This window comes from Copadichromis virginalis, linkage group LG11 (genome assembly GCF_057382275.1).
Source record: "Copadichromis virginalis isolate Kocher_CV1m ecotype Utaka linkage group LG11, C_Virginalis_male_GT1.1, whole genome shotgun sequence".
Lineage (NCBI taxonomy): Eukaryota > Metazoa > Chordata > Actinopteri > Cichliformes > Cichlidae > Copadichromis > Copadichromis virginalis.
Genome location: NC_140628.1, coordinates 31,685,682 through 31,708,922, shown reverse-complemented (window position 1 = coordinate 31,708,922; position 23,241 = coordinate 31,685,682). Strand labels below are relative to the sequence as shown.

The following is a 23,241-nucleotide window of genomic DNA, read 5'->3' as shown; positions in this document are numbered from 1 at the left end:
AAGAGGTGCAGCATATTTGTCCTTCTTACTAAATTCATGTTAACATAAAACTCATCTGATTCCCTGATACTTGATGTGGTGTCTTGGAAACTGCAGTGGATACCTATGACAGCTGTTCAGAAAGAGTGGTATTAATCCAGTTTTAAAGGTTAATACAGCACGAGTAAATTAGTTAAACGTTAACTGTTAATAAAACCGTTATTAGAATGGCGACATTATGTTTATTGGGCTGCTGCTCTCTGTAAAAACGGGTCAGTGAATCAGTGGGAAAGTATTCAGTTTAAATGGAAAACAGTACAGTGCAGGCCACACTGAAGAATTTCATTCATCTAAACATGAAGACAAATCCAGCATACCATGTACTCTTGACATGTCTAAATCCAACAACTGTTGGTTGTTGTTCATAGTATCTGTTATTACCAAGCCTAGAATAAAACATAGTGTGCAGTTTGAACATAAGAGTATCGACTTTACAGCTGTAGCTAAAGACCAGTGAAGATATCCAAGTGTATCTTTAAGGCCTTTTATTTGGAACTGATGGCCCTTCCTCCACTTCTTCGGTTGGGTGCAGGGAGGGTGATAAGAGGATGAAGTGTGAAACATGGGGGAGGGCTGCATTTTCTCATTTTGCATTTCTGAGGATTGAGACTGCTGAGCACAACACTGATCTTTACTGGATTTTTGCATTTCTTTTATGCTGAAACTGGAAGGGGACAAATATAATGTGGAAGCACATCAACCGTTTTTGGCTTTTAAACTTTTAAATATTAAGTGCTGCTGTAGCATTTTTTTTTCTTAATCTTAAAGCAAAAACAGTTACTCTACTGTAAACGTCACAGATACTCATATTACTTACAAAAAGCCCCAAAACTTGTGTAGTATGCTCTATTTATGTCTAAATGTCAAAACTAATGAAATCATTCTTAACTCTAAAGTAAATGATGAAAACTTTATTCAAACCTCGCTGTGTAATCGTATTTTAATAAAATTGTAAATCTGATGACTCTAAGGGGGTGTTTGAACGGTTAGAAAACAGGAAACCCAGCGGCTGGACCCGGATATCTGCTCTGTTATGTAACATTAACTTGTTTTGGGGGAAAGAAACAAACTATAGTCTTGCTCAGCTGAGCGCTTTGTCCAGTCATGTCCCTTTCTTTTTCCTTAGGAGAGGGAGGAGGGAGTCACGTGGGTTAGTGACTGCCCTTAACGCGCATTTGATTGGCCCCTCGAGGGCTCCGGTTGGCTCCTCCCGCAGAGAGGTGGTCCTTAACGACGTCACGGCCGATCAGCTGTTGAGCTCCACAACAACAACAAAAGAAGGCGCAGTCGGGGGCTCGAGGAGGAAACGGGACTGAAAAGAAACGCCGCACTGTGACTCCTGATGTGCAGTCCTTAAAGTAACGTTTTTATATTTTATTTCTTCCGCGAAGAAACCTCAAGTTTTTCTATTTTTCGAAAAGTAACGCATCTACCTCATTTTTAAGGATTTTAATCACGGTTTGGACTCGTTTACACCTCCTCCTTCTGCCGCAGGTGAGCTCTTTGTTTTCATCTCGGTGAATATACCCGGCCCCAAAGCCTCTGATTTCGGTATTATATATAAATTGCATGCACATAACAGGAGAGGCACTTGGTGTTTTGGTAGATATACAGCAATTAAGAAGCTATGCTCCATTATTAAGCCTTAACTGTGCGTTTTATTCGGCTTTCTCTGCCGGTGGCTTTGGTTGCTGTGGCTCTGCACAGCTTTCTGCCTTTGCTCGACTTGGACTGGAGTAAGTTTATTTTGGGAAAATATTTGATATCATATCATACGGAGATAAAAGTTAAAGTGAATATGCGGTCCAGCACTGTGCGGGTAGAATTACAGCCTCCTCCTCCTTCTTTCCTTGTATAACCATCGAAACCGGCCAACACTCTTAGGGAGCTGTAGCTCCACATTATTACCGAATCACTTCAGCCTTTATCCCCCCACAGTCTGGACGCCAAATCACATTAGCGCTTCGATCACTCCATTGAGAACAAACTTAACTTGGTAATTGGTCTTTTATCAAGCAGAGGTGTCAAGTATTCCTTTCGGTAATGACTATTTGCTGCTTTTGTCCCGTAAAGTCAATAAGAATCTTTTTTTCTTTTTTGGGGGGGGGGGGGGGGGGGGGTGCGCGAAATAAGATGGGTTCCCCAAACAATCTTAACTATTTTCTACAGAAATCATCTAAGGTGAGGATAAAAGCGTGCGCCCTTTGAGTTTAGCTGTGTATTAACTCTTGTTTGCCAGCTAAAACGTGGGTAATCTGTATTTTATCCTCCACTGAATCCCACTTTATGGGTTTATTCTTAATCCCGCAGACTGCATACTGTATAGACATCCGATTTAAACACCATGCAACAGCCCATCTTTCTTTTACAGCCCGTTTCGCACTCAACACCCAAACAAAGCGCGATCTGATGTAATAGATGCATCAATTGCGCTGACGTTCAGTGACCCGTTTAACAACATTAATCAGGCATTAACCAAGCCCGGGAGAGCTTTTCTTTGTGTATGGTTATTATTATAATAACAGGAATAAAGTCGTGTAAATGATTTAGGCCTATCCTGAAATGACCTGCCCTAGGAGGGGCAGGAGGGTGAGCAGGGGGAATGAGAAACAGGTGCTGCAGATTATCAGCCTGCTGTTGTCGGTGTGAGACAGTGAGTCAGTCAGAAGCGTTTTCTGTCCCTCACAGCTGTTCGATGTTTACAGAGGCGGGGTTAGATTGTTCTTGAAAAGAAGAGCGCTTTTTATTCGCTATGTGCCGGAAAATACGAGAGGTAATTAAACGCAACACAGCCAGAGGCAATGCGCCTTCAAGGGTAGGGAGAAAAAAATCGGATATCTGGGCTTGTTTGCTCCTGATGAGAATTTAAGTGTTTTTATCCAGTGCCGTGTTTTGTTTCCGCCTCCTACCGGTGATTACCGTTATTGTAACTAGATGTTTAAGTGTTCGTGGATAAACCATAACTTATCGTGAGTCATTTTGCGTAAGCAGAAAAAAGTGCCAACAGATATATGAAATTAAAATGTCACTTATCCACTGAGAGAGCTCGTTACTCATAACAAATGATTAGGTTGTGAATGATGTAAGATAAGGCTGTTATTACAACAGTTGAGCTACTGCACCTGTTAATGCAGTGTTCATGTGTTGCCTGACACACCTATACATGAAGTATGATGAAATTGCTTATCATATTTGCCACATTTTCTTCAGTTTACATCTAATTTACATGTAATGGAAGTCTTATAGATGATACATTTGCATCTTGCACCATCGTTTGTTTGTTTAGCCATAAGTAAACTCTATAGGGCTATCATGTTGGACAGTAAAAGAGTTCATTTGGACATATTACAGAAACCTGAATTTGTAGAGTGAAGGCCAAAATAAGGGGTGGGTGGGGGGGGGAGTACACTTGGCTTCAATCTGCTAATATCGTGCCAGTGGGTTCCATTTACACAGCAGCTGTAGGGTGACAGTGACACTTGTGACTTTTCATTTCTTTCTACTTTCCTCATGTGAAAGGCTGTAGTTAGGCCAACAAACAGGCTGCCAGCCAGCTGTGTCTGTACATCCTCTGAGCACAGCAGATCCTTTATTTGCACGTGAATTAAACACAGACAGGACATCTTTTTTCTCCGCTCGTTTCCTTCAGATCAATAACTGAAGAAACTGCAGCTGCTGCTCATGACCATCAAGTCTGACAGGAAATTAATCCATCCCGGAAATTTGTGCAGCTAGAGGCGAATACTAACAGGCTTGTCATTAAAGTCGTTCTTGTGTGTGTGTGTGTTTGTGTTTAAACCATTTCTCTGGGAAGCCCTGGTGTGTTTTCAGGCTCTGTCCTAACATCTTTAATGAGGGATGGGGATGTGAGGCCTTGTGTGTAAAACCAGCACCTGTAAATGTTTATAACCGAATCCTCATGTTTCTCTGCCTCTCAGGGCTTTTTTTTTTGAAGACTTTTGCACTCACTGAAGCGATCCTGACGTTGAGCGATGTCCAGCCTGCGCCTGCTGGCCCTCAGATGATCTATGACCACAACTTATTGATGCACTTTAGCACCTTTACGGAGCCTTCCCCCTGCTGTGAACCCCGCAGCTGATGACCAAAACGACCGCAACACCTCCCTGCCGTCGCCCAGAGCCACGCGCCTCCCCCGACCCCTCCCTCATCCTCACGCCCCTGCAGGACATCTCAGGATGTTCCAGAGGTTCGCCAGTGCTCTCTTTGGGGACGATGTGGAGGAGGTGAGTCGAGGCAGCAGACCTGGGGACGGCAAAGTGGAGGAGACAGAGGAGGAGGATGAAGACTGGATCCTGGTCAACTACCTGAGTAAGTCTGATTCTCACAAGAACCAGTTAATGGTTCAGAATCTGTAATCAGCCAACACCTTGCATTAGTACCATAAAGTAGAAGGTAAATAAACATTTTGACACGCAGCAGTGATTTTAGAACGACTTTGAGACTTGCTTCACTTGTTCAGCTGTCAGACAATGCATTTTTGTTCTCAAAACACTGTAAACTAAACTATGAAATGAAAGCTGACTCTAACAGGAGGACACTGAGGAACAAAGGGCTCAAGCAGAAATGTTTTATCCAGCCTTTCATTATATGGCATATGTGAAAACTTTGGGTTAAATAGGTAAACAAATTAGAAACACACACACACACACTTCAGATATATGCATAGCAAGTGTTAAATGCCATGCATATATGCCAAAAGTAAAAAAAAAGTCAATCAGTTTAAGGAAGATTAGAGCAAAATCCACCCCCTGATGAAGACTGTGAGTTCAGGAAAGGCTACTGAGCTAATCCAACATGGAGCAACCAGCTAGAAAGACAGTGTATAACTTTAGAGTTTTGTAATGGCAGGTAAAAACCATGCCAAGTTTCCAGTGCAGTCTGAGACCATAAAAAGATTCCAGTCAAAACAGACACGACACGACACAGAAGAGTTCAACAAGTCACCCACCCACACACTGTATGCAGAAACATGACACACTGCAGTGACTCCCAAATGGCTCTGGATGATTCTTGGCACAGCTTTGGTTTGGTGTTAACCCACAGTGGGTCTTAACTTGAATTGACCCCCCCTCCCAAAATTCCATAACCGTGTGAATATTTCTGGCACGAGGGCTGGTGAGAACGAGAGGCTGTCTGACTCACTTCAAGCTGGAGGGGGTGAAGAGGTTGGATGTCAGGCAGTTTATGGGCAAGTCAACCTGCAAACAGGTCAAACAAAAGTGTCTGGAGAACCAGATGAGGTAAAAATAGGTCCCAGTGCTTCCAGGAGGTAAACATGTATGGGCAGAAAGTTTCCTCAAACATCCCTCCACTATAAAAACACCTGGCTACATCATATCCGTGTCTCCATCACAAAGATACACCATGCTATGTTTTGTACAAGGCTGATAGAAGCTCAGTGTATTTGTGACTCAATGTTTTGTTGACATTTTCTGTCAGGTTTCTCACCAGCTCTGGCTAGAGCTGATTTAAGGGGGACCTATTATTTATTCTATTACAAACATTTGTGCTCTTAGATCTGTGTGGTGAAAGAATTGTGTTTGGGTTTTATCACATAAGTAAGCATGTCAAGAGCAATATTTAAAAAAAAGAGGTTTTTATGGCCTGTCATCACTCATGCATATTATCAAGTGTGAATACAGGCTCATGAATGTGCCACACACAGTGTCAGAAATGAGTAAGAAGTAATAATGTTATAAGAAAGTATGGCTTGAACGTTGCAAATGTGGTTGAATGAGGCCAGGAGCTGAAGAAGTCTGGTTAAAGGTGATGCTGTCTGTTTGCTCTGCTGATGCTCTGCATGCTCTGAGCCTTTGTGGTTCATGGAGGAGACAGGGTTATGTGGGGGATCAGCTGGTCCTTTCATAATCTGGACTGACCTCATTAACCCAATGTACAGTGAGCCCAAGTGTACAAAACACTACATGCACCCCATTCTAGAGCTGGAGACCTGTTGTCTAGTTGACACTGCATACCGTGAGCTGCTGTGTTTGCAAACGCCTGCAGCCTCCGCAGGAAGAGATCAGCAGCTGATGGGGCTCGGACAGTGGGAGCTGTCCCACTGCTGCTGAGAGGATAAAGTGAGAAGATCAGCTGCTGCGAACTGAGTCAGCACCCTGCAACCTCTCTGGCCTGTTGTGGGTAAACAAGGACTCCTCTGTGAACTCCAGGGAGTCAGAGCCACAGGGCGGTGTTAATGTCACGTGTAGAAATTGAGCTTTAAACACTGCTCTCACAGTAAACGGGTGAGAGCACTGAGGTCAGAGGAGAAGGGTGGAGGTCAAAAAACCTTTATCTTCCTCCTGTGTGTTTGATGACCACTAAAACATTCTAATAATCATGTTCTTTACAAAAGTAAGTCCCCATCCTTAAAGAAAACTGAAAACGAGCAGAGATGTCTGCTGTGTTGACACAAAGTTATTTTTAACATCCAGTCTGCAAGCTTGAGATCATGTTGGCCTTCCACCTCACAACTTCCTGTTTCTCTGTGAATCATTAGAAGCTGTGGCTGGATCAAAACAAGAGCCCGACCCGCAGCTTTTGGCAAGCCTCCAGTTTTGCATAAGATAGCTAGCAGGGCAGGATGTATGCGTGCTCGCTGCACACGATGATTTATGTGCAAAGGAACGAGCAGTGGTTGTGTATGCTGCTTCTTGTAGAGAGAGCTTAAGTTGCTCTCCCTGGGGTTAACAGCAGACAGACATTTTTGCAAATTCAAACAGAAACATGCGTGCGTGCGGTTCATTGGGCATGCAATGTTGAGCTGTCAGGCTGTCAGCCTGCTTGCAGCTGTTTGGCTGATCAGCTTCCAGAAAATTATTGTTTACATCTGGCAGGTTCCCTTCTGCTGCGTGGCCAAGCCACAGTGCCGCCTGCTGGTACACTGATGACATTACACAGGCGTTTTACTTTAAAATCAAAACAACAGCTGGAACAGTAAATGACCTGTTGCATAAAGGAGTTTGGATTTATGATGTCTGTAAACCAAATGGTTCGAGACCTCATAGAGAAACATTTTAGAAAAGTAGGGCGCAGAACATGTTTACAAAGATATGCTGTAAAGAGAGGGACGCCTATTTTTGAATCTCTTTTCACTGGTTTGTGTATAACCAATGTATTTTAAGTTTAAGGGACGAACTTTTTCCACCACTCAAAAAAAAAAACATAAACCAAAGTTTTGGGTTATTATTTCAAAACTTCGAGTTTGGTATTTTAAAATTTTGATTTATTACCTCAAACTTCTGTGAAAATAACTCAAAAATGAGAAAATAACATTTCAAGTTAGTCAAAGTCCAAATTTTGAGATAATGACCCAAAGTTATTTTTAAAAATGGATTTATGTTTTTATTGGGTTTTTAAAAAAATAGTTTTTCTGTTTTTAGTTGTGGAAACAAGCTTCTACAAGTTAACGACATTCACCACCACCGCCTCCTGGAAGGTCAATACAAAACAGGCCTTATTGTTTGACAGACGATGGCTTTAAAGATGCTCAAAAAGGCACAAACACTGTCATGAGGTGCAGTTCGATGACTCACAGTAGAAGACACCTGCTGCAGTCAAAGCGGCCATGCCTTAATAATGAATAGGTTTAAGCCTTAAAAGCCTGTTTTTGTAACAGGTTGTTCACATGACTCTTTCTGCCGTAAAAGTTGCCTGTAAGAGCATGTGGGGAATGACTAGTACTTGGTACTTTTCAGATACAGGTGTTACTTTTTTCATAAGACATAAAATCTGATGCGTCTCTAGTACTATTTTCATTCCATTAATGACACCTTCATCTCACCCCTTAGCTGAAGCTGGCTCCAGCCAGTGTAACGATGGCCACTCGGGATCCACCATCATCCAAGATGAAGACGAGGAGGTGGAGGCAGAGGAGGATGAAGAAGATGATGAGCTGGTGATGATCCCCTCACCCATGGGCATCCCCCCTGTCCGTTACGCCTCCTGCACCTCCCTCAACTCAACGGCTGACACCGACCCGGACGGTGGTCCAGATGAGGACGAGGAAGATGATGAGAGTGGGTTTCTGCGTGTGGACACCCGCTCTCTGCAGGAGAGCTGGTTTCTTACCCCCCCACCCTGCTTCACTGGGCGTAGCACCTTTCCCATCGTCCTGGAGCCCAGCCCTCTGGAGAACCTGCTAATCGAACACCCCAGCATGTCCGTCTACACTCACCACAGCATCCCACAACTGAACCTTGACCCCCTGCCACAAAGCTCACATGAACCAGAATTGAACTTTTCATCCGATGAGATGACCGCGAGCCTGACAGCTTCAAGTGGAAAGGAAAAGGCCAGAAGAACACCAGATGGCTCTCGCCACAGGTAAAATCTGGGCTCTGTCCATGGACAGAAATTTCATCATCATTGGAAAATAGATTTCAAGCTTGGACATATTTATAAATATGTCCAAAAGTACCAAATGGACAACACTTCAAAGGCACCAACTTTGCAATAGCCGTTTTTAGTGTTAACTTATCCAGTCACAGGCTTTTTGAGACATTTTAATAAAAAATAATCTACTAACTGAAAGAGCACACAAGGTAGCAGATACTTCAAAAATGCTCCTGATAATTGGATATAATAGTAAACCAATGCATGTTCTGAAGCAGCTGTTAAATTACTTATTGCATTGTGCTAAAAACTAATCTGCCTTCTTCTGAAAACTTCTGCCTCCTGCAGGCCAGAGGCGGCAGTTTCACAGCGGCGCTCCAGTCTTCACTCCTCCTGCTACGCCGCGGCGCTCTCCGCTCAGGCCGGCCTTGTGCAACAAAGGCCGGGAAACCCCACCCAACGTACCCAGCCCATGTCCCGCAAGGCCCTGCGACGCCTCAACCTGCTCCGCCCCCCAAAAGCCAACACCATGCACCTGCACCAGCCCAGCCAGAGGCATCTCAACTTCTGAGACATCCTCATCACTATTCATCATCATCATCATCATCAACCTCAATACTTTAAGCAGTACAGGAATGTAACACTGGCCACCCACAAGCATTCATCTCCGTTTTCTTTCATCTTCTCAACAAACAAACACCAGCAGCAAGTTAACTACGGCATCAGCCACCACTTACACACCTCACACCTAATTTCTCCTGAAAGCTTAATGGGTGGTGAAATCGGGAAGGTGGCTGTTGACTTTTTATATCAGTAATGTGGCCAGTGAAGACTTTTTCTCCCTCCCTCACTTCACTCCCCGCGTCCTACTCCTCTTCATCCATCCTCCATCCTCCTATGTATTGATACTGAGAAGAAGGGATATGTAAAGGTCATAAAGTTAACCCCCCCTCCCCTCCCTTTTCACAAGACCATTTCTTCTTCTATTTCTTCAGAGCATTGTACGTCCAATCACAGAGAGAAACAGAGGTCATGATGACTTCTCTTTCTTTTCTTTCTTCTTCTTCTTCTTCTTTACCGTCACCTTAATGTGTAGAATCAATGCTGTAGGTCACTTTACTAAGCGGCAGGTTCACTGTGTGGCAGGATGGTCTGGTGGTGTCACTTCAGGGTCTCACAGTGAGACTGCTGGTCATCTAGGCAACTTTTTGGACTGACTGAGGGCAGTAGGAGACATTTCAGATCCTAAATGACTTGAACATAGACAGTGCAGCCGGACAACGTTTTCATTTAATCAATGCAGGAGTATTGGAATGCAGTGTTCCCAATATGTTACCAGTGAAGGGCTGTTCACACTAGAGGATGAAGTTTAGGTGGGTTTAAAGGAAAAAATCCCTTTATGTAATCTCACGTGCTTATAATCAGTGATCTGTACTAAATGCTCTGTTTGTGTCTTGAGTGACTTCCTGCATTTTAGAGGAGAACAGGGTATGTCCATAACAACTGTAGGAACAGAAGCTCTGCTTTATTACAGCTGACTTTATTATAATTACGCCTTTTTGATGGTGAAAGTTTAAAGCTTTATAACATCTTTATTACAGAAGAAAAGTGCAACATTTTGAGCCTCTTTATAAGTGCAATACAAATTCTCTTCTTTTTATAAAAAACATGGTTCCTGCTGTTATGTTTTAATACTAAACGCTTCAGCCAGACTTAAACACGTGCATTCAAAGGTTCTCCTGTGAAACTGGAGGGTGTGTTAACTGAAAACAGAGAGTTTCAGCAAAATTAGAATCACGTCTGAGTCAAACCTAACTATGTACTGTAGCTGCTTTGCCTGTTAGTCCATTTTCTGCTCTCGTACTTTCAGACGTAGATTTCTAGTTTCTGTGCTACGGTTCTCTCTGTGATTCACTTTGGTTGCAGAAGAAACTCGTTCCCTTCACCCAACCTTATGCTGTGTGTGTTTGACTGATTATTAAAAAGCTTCGAAAACACCACAAATGAAGCCAGTGAAGCAAAACACAGCTGTATTAAAGCCTTTAAAGGGTATTTTTCCTTAAGTTCCTGCTTTTTGAGCTCTGCAGCACCACCAGAGGTGAAAAACTTCCATGTTGCTCATCCTGCAGCTCCAGCTGAACCTGCCTCTGACTTTATAATTCAGTACTTTTCATGATATTTCTTTAAAGGAGAAAAAAAGAAAAGAAAAAAATGGGAAAAATACTGGGTTAAATATCACTAAACGCCTTGTTTTAACAGTAGCTTTGAGATAAATAGAAATGTTAAAAAATATGTAAAACAAAAAAAACTTCCAAAAATATTTTTTGAAAAGAAAAAACAAATTACATATCAGTATGAAGTTGGTATATATGCGTCCATGGTTTCTTGCTTAGGTGTGTTTGGTTATGATAGTGTGCAATCTGTTGCATGGTTGTAGAGTTTTGTTAGTGTCATGATGGTGGGGGAAAAAAGAAAAATGGATAATTATTATTTTCTTTCTTTTTTTCTGTTTTGTTTTTGTTCTTAAATGAATCTGCAGTCCACTTCTCAGGGTCACAACCAATCACCTTTACTCTTTAGGAAAATGCAGATTTACTTGACGGCTGATGATTCTTTGTGTGTACTCGGACTTTTCCAGCTATGTCCCTGCGTGCTTTCCCTCTGTGAAAACCTTTGTGAGAAATAATCAACTTCTTGTTTAGTGTCACAGAAACGTCTTTTGGTCCCGGGACTGTGAAATGAACTCTGACACTGTCAGTTGGCTGTTGGAAATCCATCAGGATGGAGAGAAACTGTTGGTTTTTTTCAGCTATGTTTATATATTTTGCTCAACTGTACCTAACATGGTTTTAGAAATGTACCTTATGCTATTTTAACTGTTCTCTTTTCCATGTTAACGTAGTTACATTTCGTTAAATATTTAAACCAAAAAAAAAGTAGCAGCGATCTTTAATCTCTCCGTAGTTTTATTATACTGGTCTTCTTTTTTTAAAAAATTGTTTGAGTGTTTGATAACAGCTCTCGGTTACGGTGCTCTAAAATGGTAGACTGTTTAATGGTTTAATGTGTCTGCTGTAGGGATAAGCGGAGCCCAGGCCGAGTCGCCACACTGCAAAAGTTGAGAAATAACCAACCTTATAGAGTGACTAAAATCTATGGAAGACAATTTCTGCCAAAAAAAGACTATTTAAATCTATATATAGGGTAAACAGGTTTAAAGTAAAGTTCTGGAGCATGTATGTTTGTCTGATGTTAAACAGAAAATTTGACTCAGTCTGTGACTTTTTATAACTGAAAATTTGTTCCAAAATGTTTAATTTTTTTCTGTTTTAAACCCTTTTTTTTTTTTTTTTTTTTTTTTGTCTGGCAGAAATCGGCAACCATTTTAATGTTCGTAAATAATTTAAGAACAGGTGAAGGACTCTACATATAACTTCACATTTTGCTTATTTATCAACTTAAAAAAAAAAATTCATTTCCTTACACACATCAACAGAAACTTACTAAACTCTGTAAATTTGCCTAACGATGATGTTTTGGAAACCGATCCTGTTCTGAAGATACGGAGATGCAGCGTGGAACGAACACATATTATGGAGGAGAAAAGATTCAGTCATTTTTAATGGAAACTGTTGCAGTGTGGTCTTCTAATCGCCTTGTAAACCTGACTGAATGTCTCTAGTCGAGTTTCTGGGAAGGTAGCGTTGTTAACAAAGCCCTGTAAGGCATTTTTGTTATTTGCTGTAAATAATCGTAAACTGTAGTAGAGTGGATCTCTTGTGTTTTCAAGCTTTTTTTTTTTCTTGTCCTTTCTCGAATGTCTCTCTCTCTGCAGTGAGTTTTGCAATCACGAACGATGTTATTTTGTGTCATTTTATTTTTTGAAAAAGAGAAACTTAAAGACAGAAGGGATCGGAGGTTCCTCCTGCTGTCAGGAGCCTTAAACGATTAATTTGTTTTTTTGTTCTTTTGTTTTTTTTCTTAAGTATCTGTTCTCAGCTCATCTCTCCATCATTAATCTAACAGGGATTTGTAATGCTTTTTGTTCAATGCCTTGAAATTTGTGGATCACGTGCCTTCCAGGTTGAAATGTTATGATGACAATGCATCAATGAAGAACTTGAACTTGTTTTTCTTTTTGTTTAACTTTTTAAGTGGACGTAATAATAAATTAAAACACACAGACAAACATCAGAAACCAACTATGCATCATTCGAGGAAGCTCATATGCTCTCGCCACCACCATCCGCCCAGTCCTTGTACAGCTTTTATAATGACTCAACAAACCAGACAGAATGATGTAGCAAAACCTCTTTTTTTCTCCTATTGTTTTATTTGTAAGTGTGAAGAATATTTTATGGCATTTTTCCACTAAGTGTTAGACTTTTTGGGTTTTTGTTTGTTTTGTATTGTTTTGTCATTTTTTGCTTTTCTGTGTAGTTTACTGGAATAATACTGCACTTTGCCAAAAAGAAAAAAGGTGTAGGACTTTTAGGGTTACCTTTTTATTTATCAACATAACTGGTTTCCTTTGTCTTTTGGATGTATGACAGATCACTCAGACATCAGAAACAAAAAAAAGCTAATTAAAAGTGGGGTCATCTGTTTTCACACTGTAATAGTTAATACATGTGATCTCTTATTAGCCTCTAATAAATGTTTTCATACACAATTTTCTTGTCTTTGTCTTTAGCCTCAGTTTTGCTTATTAACACAACAACCAAAAGCCAGAAATAACACATAATAGTGCAGAAGATAACTTCATATTCTAGGGAGTGCAGTGGTTAGCACTATTGCCTCAGAACAAGAAGCTGCTGACAAGTGGTCTTTTTCAAACTAGTGGCATCAGACGGACAAAATGCACAAACTGATGCTTGTATCCACCTTTGAAATAATGTTACAAGTATCTGCTACATGACCATATTACCAAGAGCTTTAAGTATTTCAGTCTAAATTTTAATTCTATTGAATCTATTTAGCTTGAATCAATTATGTAGAACACGAGCAAAGAAAAAAAGAGTGCATTTTTTAAAGTAGCTCTATTTTCTGTTGTCTACATCGTAGAGAGTAACTTTAATGCCGCACCTAAAAAGGGAAATGAGTACAGTCAAAGGTTAAAGTGGATTCATCAGGTGGAGGAACCCTTACATTGGTTGTAGTGGCTCAGTGTGGAGAAAAGACTCAAAGCTCACAATAGTTTTGATTGTGAGCTTTAGTAGATTTTCTTAGTGTACAGACTGTGATCAGCTGATCCGCTGCTCCTGCTCTGAGGTTTACTGCTTGTTACAGGGCAGCCTTTTGTGGCTGGATTTACAATGAGGCAGACCAAGACAAGTATAGTGGAACAAGGGGTATTTCTTTATCAGACAGCTCTCCTCACCAAACAGTCCACCCATCTAATGGCAACTAGCAGCCTTAAGTACTTTCAGCTGTTGCAGGCTAAACCATTATTCTATTAACAGGTGAGTTCTCAAACCCAACCTTCCACCACATTATACAATAAATCAACTCAAATAAATAAATATCTAAATACATTTTTCATTTTCATATGAATACATATTTTACACTTTATCCTTACACCAAACCCATTATTATAAAAACGCCACACTCTCTTAACCCATGGCCTCTCCCGGAACCTTTAAATGGTGTCTGGACCCCCAAGGAAACATTTGCCCAAACACCCTGAACAGGACACAAGAAAGAAAGGTGAGTAATTGTGTCTTACAGTTGCTTCTTTGCACCACCTTTATTTCTAGATTTTCACACACACTTGCATTAGTTATCCTTACTGGTAAACCTTATTTGCTCTCAATCACAACCTTTCCTTTTCACAGACAACCACCACATTTCTTGACGAGGAGCAGCTGTCCAGGACCTGGAACAAAGGCTACCAACTGATTTTAAAATACACAATAAATATTCAATGAATAATTAAACTTTGTATGCAAATGTTCTTCCTCTGCAAATCTATGCTTAAAGTACGATGCTAAATAAAGTGCTAGATAAGGTGCTCCTAAAATGCTGAAAATAACAATGAAATAACTTCTTAACGTACAAATTACAACAACAAAGAAAACAAAGAATATGTACAAAAAATACTATTCCCTTAAAAGTAAATACTGCCTGGAGAGGAAGCTGCCTTTCCGGAGGGTTGTGCTCTCAAAGTGCTTGTTGTTTTGCAACAGTTTTGTGTATTTACAGCCATTTTGTGTCTACTTATGGTTATTTAATGTCTCTCTGTTGTTCTTGTAAGACTCTTTTGAGCCCTTTGTAATGTTGTGATTTTTAGGAGTCTCTGTAGTAGTTGACTGTGTATTGGCAGCTGTTTTATGCCTCTCAGTGATCTTTTTGATCCACTTTGGTGTTTTACATATCTATATTCCCATATTATCTCTTTGTCTCTGACTTATTTGTAGTTGCTTTTTAAAAAAAATCTATTTATGAGGTTTATATTAGCATTTTTTTTACTGATGGCATTCTTAATTATTTGGCTCTTTGTTTTTGAGTATTTGTCTGGGTTTTTTGTTTTGGTTTTTTTACTCCACTTTATTGTTGTTAGGAATCTCTGTAGTGGCTTGGTGCCTTTTTTGTCAGTTTTATTTTCTCGTTACTGGTTGGTAATCTCAAGTTATTTTATTTACTTTCTTATAACTGCTGCTCTGCTATTGTTTCGTGAAGTAATTATAATTGTTGTAGTTAAAAGTTGGAAGTAGCAGCAGCTTTTCAGCACTTCTTTTTGACAGCAGATGCACGTGGTCCTCTGTTTACATTCTGCAGAAGGAGCACGCGGCTGCAGCTGCTCGCCTTCTCATTGGCTCTACGTCATGGAGCTCCCTCCCACAGGCGGGACTCGGATGCGGAAGGAGTTTCGATGCCGCGTAAAAAAGCGAAAATAACTCCACGGATTGAAATAATTACCACCAATATCTATTGCTAGTATACTCAAGGGTGTCTACGGAATCGTTAAAGTTTAACCGGAATGTACAGAAAGTGGTGTTTACTGCATAATTCATACTTCAGCTCGGTGTCCCTTAGAAATGAACGGAGGCTCCAGACAAACTGGAAGCACAGCCGGTTTACCTCCGTCCTGAGCCTGTCAATAAGCTGTTTTATCGCGGTCGAAGTTATAACAACCCGATTAGAACCGTCCAGTTTAGCCGGTTTGTACAAATCTCAATTCGTATTTAAACGTTTAGCGCGTTTCTGTGAAACCGGGAACGCGCATGCGCACTGGCAGGAGGCAGGCAGATGCGGATATAAGGATTGGCGCCGGCGCCACAGCTGATGTACTCATTCATTCTTCACTAAGGAGGTAAGAGCACCGACTCGGAGACTTCAGCTATATGAATATTTATAGTTTAATATTTTATGCCTCGAAGCTGCTTAACCTTTCCTGCGGTTTTCATTTTAGGTTTCGTATTTAAGTCGTCGTTATTGGCGCAAAAAGGATTCAAATGTGGACTGCTTTCTTGTGTTCTTGTTAACTTGTTTTTTAACTGCCCGGGCATTGTTTCCACCTCTGATGTAGTCTGTTCTACTTTAGTTGGCTCTTGCATGTCGTGCCAGATGTGTATTTAGAGAGAATTTGGCCTTTTGGTGGAGATTCTGTTAAAATACTGAGGCGTGTAGCTTTAAAACTTTGTACAAAATTACGTCCTCACGTTGTCTTTGTCATTTGTGCACGTTTCCTTAAACCAAGCATTTAACAATGCGTTTGCATGCAAAAGCTGTAGATGCCCAGTTTAAGTACACATCGGGGTTAGCTGGTTATTGTTGACCTAGTTAGGAGTTACCGAGCTAAGTTTGCTAATTACAGTAGCTCCCCTCTGTATCTTTGGCCTGAGGTCGGTCTCAGTTTCTCTTACTTTGTAGCGCTTAAAAATCCTCTTGTTGACAAATGTGCTTCATAAGGGTTTGTTTTAGGTGCCCAGGTGGCTTTAAATTATATATCGTTTATGTTAAGCGGTCTTTTTGGCTATTTTAACCCGGCAGGCTTGGAGCAGTTTCGGGGAGGTAGGGCTCAAATCCTCCCGCTTCTACGCTGCGGAAATTGGCGCGTCTTTGAGTTTCAACCCCGAATTAAAGTTAGTATTTTGTCGATTTCACTCATTCTAAATACACCAAAGATGTTTGGAGATGTATATTGTGACGCTGAAAGTGGTAAATTTGATATGAATTGCGGGATTTCTCCGCTTTTTTTGTTCAAAATCGAGGGAAAAACCAGCCCCCCTCTTTTCTGGCTGCAGATACCACACTAGCTTACAGGTCCTGCCTGGCTGCTTTGGCTCTGTATTTATCACGTTTTTAATCAGTTTTACCTTTTTACTCTGAAATGAGACACTTGGTAGTCCTTATATGCAGTCTGTCGGCATTGTTAATTCCCCGTTCTCGGTTTTTATCGAATCTCCGTGGCTCCTAAAATGGTGGCCACAAGCTAACACTGCATATGTTATTATAAGCTAACCATCACTTGTAAGCAGGTTAGAAGTAATCCTACAAAGGGATGTCTTATTATATCTGAGGTTGTTGAGCGTATTAGGATCCAGCTGTGGATCATTCACTTTTAAACGGTTTTTTTGGTTGTATATGATCCTATAGCATTAAACCAGATGCCTAGTTGCATTGGGGAGGCATTTTCTTCAGAAAGGGCCCACTTAACTCTTGGAAACTTCCACGAGAATTTGAATTATTTTTCCCAAGTGTTTTTTATTTATTTATATTTTTTCATTTTTTTTAATATCTCTGTTCACAGTGTTAATATTGAATTTAATGTAATCTCTCCTTCTTTACAGCGGAGCCATACAATACAGTCAGCACCATGTCCAGGCGCAGGTGAGCACCTCTTGGTGATTGTTCTGAAACTGGGGGCCCGGAGGTGAAGTGGAGCCACTACCCTACAGCAAAGCTATAGGAGCTCCTCAGAGATCAAACTCCAGATGTTTATACATCAGGAGACTTTAATGACACCATTGTTCAAATTAAGCAGAGATGAGTGACTGGAGGTGAAAACTAATAGATGTTTGTACAGTTAGATTGGATCACATTGTCTGTTCACTGTTGCTTTTAGTGTTTTGATTGCTGAAAGGCATAGTCTGTTGTAAATGTGATTAGGTTTTAGAGCCTACAGTGATGTCATACATTTTTGTACTTGTCACCTGTTCACAATCACATGTAGTAAGATAAGATGGCCAGTCGCTCAAATGTAAAAGCTTTAAATCCATCAAGCTGTAATCACCCCTTTATTTAAATGGGCGAAACTCCTAATACAGTTGCCTTGCTGATTGCTTTTGTCACTGTGGCCCAGTCATTATTTCCATCAATACTGGTGTTTAAGTTGATCACCAATATTTATTTTTTTAAAAGTTGGCTCTAATTGCAGATTAATTCGATTAATATTTCAGTGAGCAAGAGGCAGATTCTTATTTGACCATTCTTATTTAATTTTAATTTCAGTGATCGCATCACTCTTCAAGCCAGAGATCCAAATAGCACCGTCACGCTGAGGAAAAGAAAGACTGAGGTTTGTTTCTGTTACTAGCTGCAATCCTGTGTTTCAGTTTATCAGTGTTTGTCTCAGCTTTGTCCTGTTTTTAGCTCAAAGACACATGTTTCTGTCTTTTCTTGTTTAGTGTTCTAAGAAGAAACTACAACCCGCTGCCAAGAAACAAAGCTATGAAATACAAGTTAGTACTGCCCAAATGATATTGATGCTTAATGACTGTTTGTTACTGATAAGAGCTCAGCCCTGTGTGTGTGTGTGTGTGTGTGTGTGTGTGTGTGTGTGTGTGTGTGTGTGTGTGTGTGTGTGTGTGTGTGTCAGCCCAACTTTTTTTTTTTATATAAGGAAATTAATTTAATTTCCACCATTTACTACATAGTAAAGCTTTATAGTAAATGGTCTCTGTATTTATAGATAGAATGGGTGCCTGTAGTCGAAAATGGGCTTTGTTTGCATTGGTTCCTTTTTATTTAATTAAAATATTTTATTTAACTATTTTCTCTTATGACTTGATACATGGTCCTAAGTGACTTATTTCTAGCAGATTTGTATCTGGATAAGATCATATTATAGGAGTAGGTGAAAAGGTTTCAGTAGTAAATTTCTAGTCGTAGCCATGCACTACCTTTTATTCAACAGCAGGTGTCGCTGTTTAGCATGATATGAAACTGAACTTCACAGTGGTGGTGTAACGTAGAGTCCTGCTGTAGATGAGATGACACTTGGTATGTAGGCAGTGTCAAAAATGACAGAAATGCAGCCACCGATTCCACAGAAAATCATACATTTTGCAAATTTAACATTGTGACTAGGTGAAGTCACAATGTTGAGTAACTTTGATTTGTTCAGAGCAATGGGATGTGCCAGATTAATCCCTTTTAGTATGTTAATACATCTGCTTGACCAACAGTCAGGTCTGGGAGTTTCCGTCTCCTCTTTTAAATTCAAGTTTTATTCTTTCTTTCCAGAAGTGTTGGTCAGAGGATGGAGCGTCTCCATGCATTCTCATAGAAACTCCCCACAAAGAGCTAAAACCAGCAAACCCGTCCAACTTCAAACAATACACATTCAAGAACCTCTTCATCAAGGCTTCGCCCATTCCTCATCTCAGGTAAGTGTAGCTTTTACACCTCAATAGGGAGGTCGTAGCGCAACACTTAATACTCCACAGCGCTATTGTTGTTGGAGATGTTGCTCCACCCCACCTGGTATTTAGGGTTCAAGGCCCTCAATTACAGTCAAAGTCACTTTGCAAGTAAAAATCAAGTTTCAGATGTATCCTGTTACTTGCTTTGTCTGCAGAACTCGTTAATTCACCTCTCGGATTTTGTCCAGTCTGTAGTCAGTTGTTAGCATCACTGTTGCATGTACTTATTGACCAGCATAAATGGTTAAAACTTGCCGTTTCTCTTCCAGTTGGGCTAGTTCGGACGATGTGTGGATCAAAATGCTTAACAAGGAGCTGAAGTACGTTCATGACAAGAGCTACCTGGAGCGGCATCCTAAACTGCAGCCCAAGATGAGGGCAATTCTCCTGGACTGGCTGCTTGAGGTGAGCGTGAAAATCTTTAATGTGCAGAAATTCGACTGTTCTGGTTTTGGACAAAGACTCAGCCTTTATGTCCGATTGCCTCGGCAGGTGAGTGAGGTGTACAGCCTTCACAGACAGACAGCGTACCTTGCCCAGGACTACTTTGACCGCTTCATGCTCACTCAGGAGAATATCAACAAAGACTACCTGCAACTCATCGGCATCACGGCGCTCTTCATAGCCTCCAAGATAGAGGTGAGTGTCTTAATTCTTATAGAGTCAGATATTTCTGATAGTCAAACCTCTGTTTGTGCTGATGACGTTTAATCTCAATAACCAACTTTGCCCCTTCTTTCTCATCAGGAAATCTACCCTCCTAAAACCTACGAGTTTGCCTATGTCACAGACGGTGCCTGCGACCAGTGGGACATCCAGCGCACAGAGCTTCACATATTAAAGGTACGCAAACTCATCTACTTCACTTTCTAATCTAATCTTGTAATATTGAGTGGTAGCAATCAAAGTTTCTGTGTTGACCTCGTGTTGCTGTCCCATAGGCGTTAGACTGGAACCTTTGTCCTGAGACCCCCATCTCCTGGTTGAAGCTATACACTCAGGTTGAAGCCCAGAAAAATGGAGTGAACTTCCTGGAGCCGCAGTTCTCCCAGGAAACCTACATCCAGATCACACAGGTACTTTCAACGGCTGCTACATTTATTTAAATCCTCCTTTTCTGTTTATCCTTGTTTATTCATCTGTTTGAATTTTAAAAAAAAAAAAAAAAAATGATGCAAACACTTTCTGATTCAGTATTATACTGATCTTTGACCTGCATGTTGCAGCTGTTGGACTTGTGTATGATGGACATCACCGCGCTCGACTATAACTACAGCGTTCTTGCCGCAGCTGCCTTCTGCCACTTTTCCACCTTTGACGTTGTTCATAAAGTCTCAGGTGAGTTTCCCCATTCACATCATCAGATTTAATTTCTATTTTTTTATTTTTTTTATTTTTTATTTTTTGGCTCTATTTGTTGGTGGGATTCTTTGTTTTATAACTTCACTCACAATCGTTAACTTGTTTTTGTCTCAGGTCTCACATGGGATAGTGTGTCTCAGTGTTATCAGTGGATGACTCCCTTCATGGAAACACTGCGATCTGAACCCAAACCTCAGCTCAAGAACTTCCCAAAAGTCAGAGCAGATGACAGACACAATATCCAGACACACGTGGCCTATCTGAACCTACTGGTAAGAAAAAGTAGACAGAAAACTAAGAATCTGAAATGCAAGATTAGTATCACTGTAAAGTAATACACAATTTTGAATGTTTTTAAAAGGGTTAGAAAGTGTAGTTAAATATCTATATAGACGCCTCCTTGCAAGAGCTTAGAGCAATGCATGCCTATATATAAGTCTATATAATTGAAAGAGTTGTTAATTCTTTGGCTTAAATTTCACATATTTGTACAGAACCGGTGGAGGACTCGAGCCCAAAAAGGGAAAGAAAGAATATAACTGAGGCCACTTAAATTGTTTTACCACAGTGTAACACTTATTGTTATTGTCGCTGGAAAAGTAAGGCACCAATATCAGGCTTTTACCTGGTAAAAATGGTACTCGGGTTTTTAAAAACTTGCCTGATCATTCAGGGTCTACTTGGTATAAACTGGCAAATTTGATCATTAGGGAAACTGCTTAATCCGGCTACATGTGTTCATCCATCAATGACATGAAAGCTTTGAAATTTGATTTTATGACTGACTGGACAGTAGGGCTTAATTAATCGGCCAGTAGGGCTTAATTAATCGGACAGTAGGGCTTAATTAATCGGCCAGTAGGGCTTAATTAATTAATCGTTAGAAAATCACGATCTCAATTCATACTTATGTGCGATCTCATTTCCAAATGACAACTATGTTTAAAAAAAAAAAAAAAGACTATTGTACCGCATTTTGATCCGGGACATAATCTGCATGAAAACAAGCGCTCACTCTTCCTACTCAACAAATGAGTATACCACATGATACAGAAGCCAGCTGGCTGCTAAAATTGGCAGGGGGGAAAAAAACAACGGAGAGCACGGAGAGATGAGGAGAAAGTGACAGGAGAAAATCCGTCCCAGTCAACCACCCAACCATCAATAACGGGAACCTTATACAGCGCTTCCCCATACCTGTCGAACTCCTGCAGGCACAAAGAAATTACGGAGGCTATCACTTATCGACTGGCTAAAGATATGGCTCCCATCAACACTGTGCAAAACGAGGGATTTAGGAAAACGATCGCTCTAGACAAACGTTACACAGTGCCGTCCCGCAACTATTTTTCTATTGTCGCACTACCTGCTCTATACACGCAGTATCGAGCAACGGTGGAGACGGAATTGCAAGCAGTACAACATTTTGCGGCAACGACAAAATGTGAGACATTTATTGTTTTTATGTTCGGTCTCAACTGTTACGAAGTTGATGTGCAATAAATATTTATATTGGAAAAGAAAATCGTGAGAATCGTGATCTCAATTCTAAGCGCAAAAAAAAATCATGATTCTCATTTTATGCAAAATTGTGCAGCCCTACTGGACAGATTTTTGTCCTTTTTTTGGTTAACCTCCTAAGACCCGAACTCTTCCACGGCATGCATTTTAAATTTCTCTTTGATATTTGGTCACATTGGGGCCCGATCAATGTAAAAACAAAGAATTACCAGATTATTTATTTATTTTTTTTTTTTTAAAAAAAACCTGATTTTTGTTTATAAGAAAAATAAGAGCCACATCTGAGGATATTCGTTTAAAATTTTGATAGAACAGTAGCAGTATAATGTCCTCGTAAGTGGATATCGGGCCCTTGAAGAGCAAAAATTGAGTATTTTGGTCTAAATAACCCAAAATGTGATGTCCACATATGTGGACGCCAGGTCCTAGGAGCTTAAAGTATATGATAAAGTGATTTTAATTACTAACATGGAACTGTTTCTTCCTGCAGAGAATGGCTCAGGAGTGTATGATCTCTGAGAGTAACGCCGGTCAGCTATCGCCTGTTGCCGCGGGACCAATTCTGACACCACCCAGCAGCACAGAGAAGCCACCCAATCCCTGACCAGGACAAAACCAGAGAGACGTGCTACCTCTCCTTAGTCCGATAGGAGCCACTTGCTGAATGATGCACAATTTTGGGCAAACTGACCTCATGTAGCTTGTGTGTGTGCGTGTGTTGTTGGGTCTGTTTGTGTGTTGTGTGGTTCTTTTTGTTTTTTGTTTTTTTTTTTTTTTTGTTTTGTTTTGTTTTTTTGTTTTAAACACTAAGATCAGACTTTTAGTAGCCATGGTGATGAATTGACAATGTTCAGCTGTAAAATATTGGGATTTGTCCCTGTTGACAATCCTGCCAACAGTATTGTGGTTAAAGGTGACGAAGGCTAAGATCAGCGTGTTCACGTTTCCATTCAGGTCTGACTCCTTTGATATGGTCAGAGAATGCAGCTCACAGGCTACCTAACTTTAAGTTTGTTTTTGTTTTGTTTTTAATATATTTAATACATATACAATTAGCAAATGTTGGTCTGAATCAGCAGCAGCTACTTCAAAACTGATTTTAGCTTGACCAAGCCCACAGATGTGCAGCAGCTGTCGTGGCTTTTCTTTTTCCTTAGACTGGTTTTGGTCTGAAAAAGAGCCAATCATTTCATATCTGGGAGTTTCACTGGTGCTATTCTAAGTGATGCCTGCTTTTGAATGGTGCTTCAGGCCATCTTCTCAGGAAGATGGACAGACTCATTTCCTGTGGTGTGTGTATTATTTTTATTTTGTTAAA

At 40.5% G+C, this 23,241-nt stretch overlaps 2 protein-coding genes across 3 annotated transcripts; both read left to right on the top strand.

Annotated features, from left to right (window-relative positions):
* The first annotated feature begins 1,309 nt into the window (after window positions 1-1,309).
* tp53inp1 (tumor protein p53 inducible nuclear protein 1) lies at window positions 1,310-13,066 on the top strand. Its single transcript, XM_085472024.1, has 4 exons — window positions 1,310-1,533; window positions 3,978-4,368; window positions 7,851-8,385; window positions 8,743-13,066. The coding sequence occupies exons 2-4, from the start codon at window positions 4,236-4,238 to the stop codon at window positions 8,963-8,965; spliced, it is 891 nt and encodes a 296-aa protein (XP_085328150.1). The 5' UTR covers window positions 1,310-1,533; window positions 3,978-4,235; the 3' UTR covers window positions 8,966-13,066.
* Window positions 13,067-15,226: 2,160 nt separating this feature from the next.
* On the top strand, window positions 15,227-22,665 carry ccne2 (cyclin E2). Of its 2 annotated transcripts, none has more exons than XM_085472021.1 (12): window positions 15,227-15,706; window positions 17,187-17,226; window positions 17,848-17,914; window positions 18,024-18,077; window positions 18,862-19,004; window positions 19,310-19,445; window positions 19,533-19,679; window positions 19,788-19,883; window positions 19,982-20,116; window positions 20,267-20,378; window positions 20,517-20,674; window positions 22,414-22,665. In XM_085472021.1, exons 2-12 carry the CDS (start codon window positions 17,213-17,215, stop codon window positions 22,525-22,527), a joined length of 1,176 nt encoding a protein of 391 aa, XP_085328147.1. In that variant the 5' UTR covers window positions 15,227-15,706; window positions 17,187-17,212; the 3' UTR covers window positions 22,528-22,665. The 2 variants fall into 2 exon arrangements, with proteins under 2 accessions (XP_085328147.1, XP_085328149.1); XM_085472023.1 differs by lacking the exon at window positions 15,227-15,706 and adding an exon at window positions 16,327-16,478.
* Window positions 22,666-23,241: the final 576 nt, after the last annotated feature.

What these genes read in the sequence shown, in the direction of transcription:
- tp53inp1 (XM_085472024.1), top strand. Translation starts at nt 4,236, where the DNA reads ATGTTCCAGAGGTTCGCCAGTGCTCTCTTTGGGGACGATGTGGAGGAG. An exon ending in GATCCTGGTCAACTACCTGA is followed by an intron (nt 4,369 to 7,850) that starts GTAAGTCTGATT and finishes CTCACCCCTTAG; the next exon opens with CTGAAGCTGGCTCCAGCCAG. An exon ending in CCAGATGGCTCTCGCCACAG is followed by an intron (nt 8,386 to 8,742) that starts GTAAAATCTGGG and finishes TGCCTCCTGCAG; the next exon opens with GCCAGAGGCGGCAGTTTCAC.
- ccne2 (XM_085472021.1), top strand. An exon ending in TCCTGGACTGGCTGCTTGAG is followed by an intron (nt 19,446 to 19,532) that starts GTGAGCGTGAAA and finishes TTGCCTCGGCAG; the next exon opens with GTGAGTGAGGTGTACAGCCT. An exon ending in CCTACATCCAGATCACACAG is followed by an intron (nt 20,117 to 20,266) that starts GTACTTTCAACG and finishes TGCATGTTGCAG; the next exon opens with CTGTTGGACTTGTGTATGAT.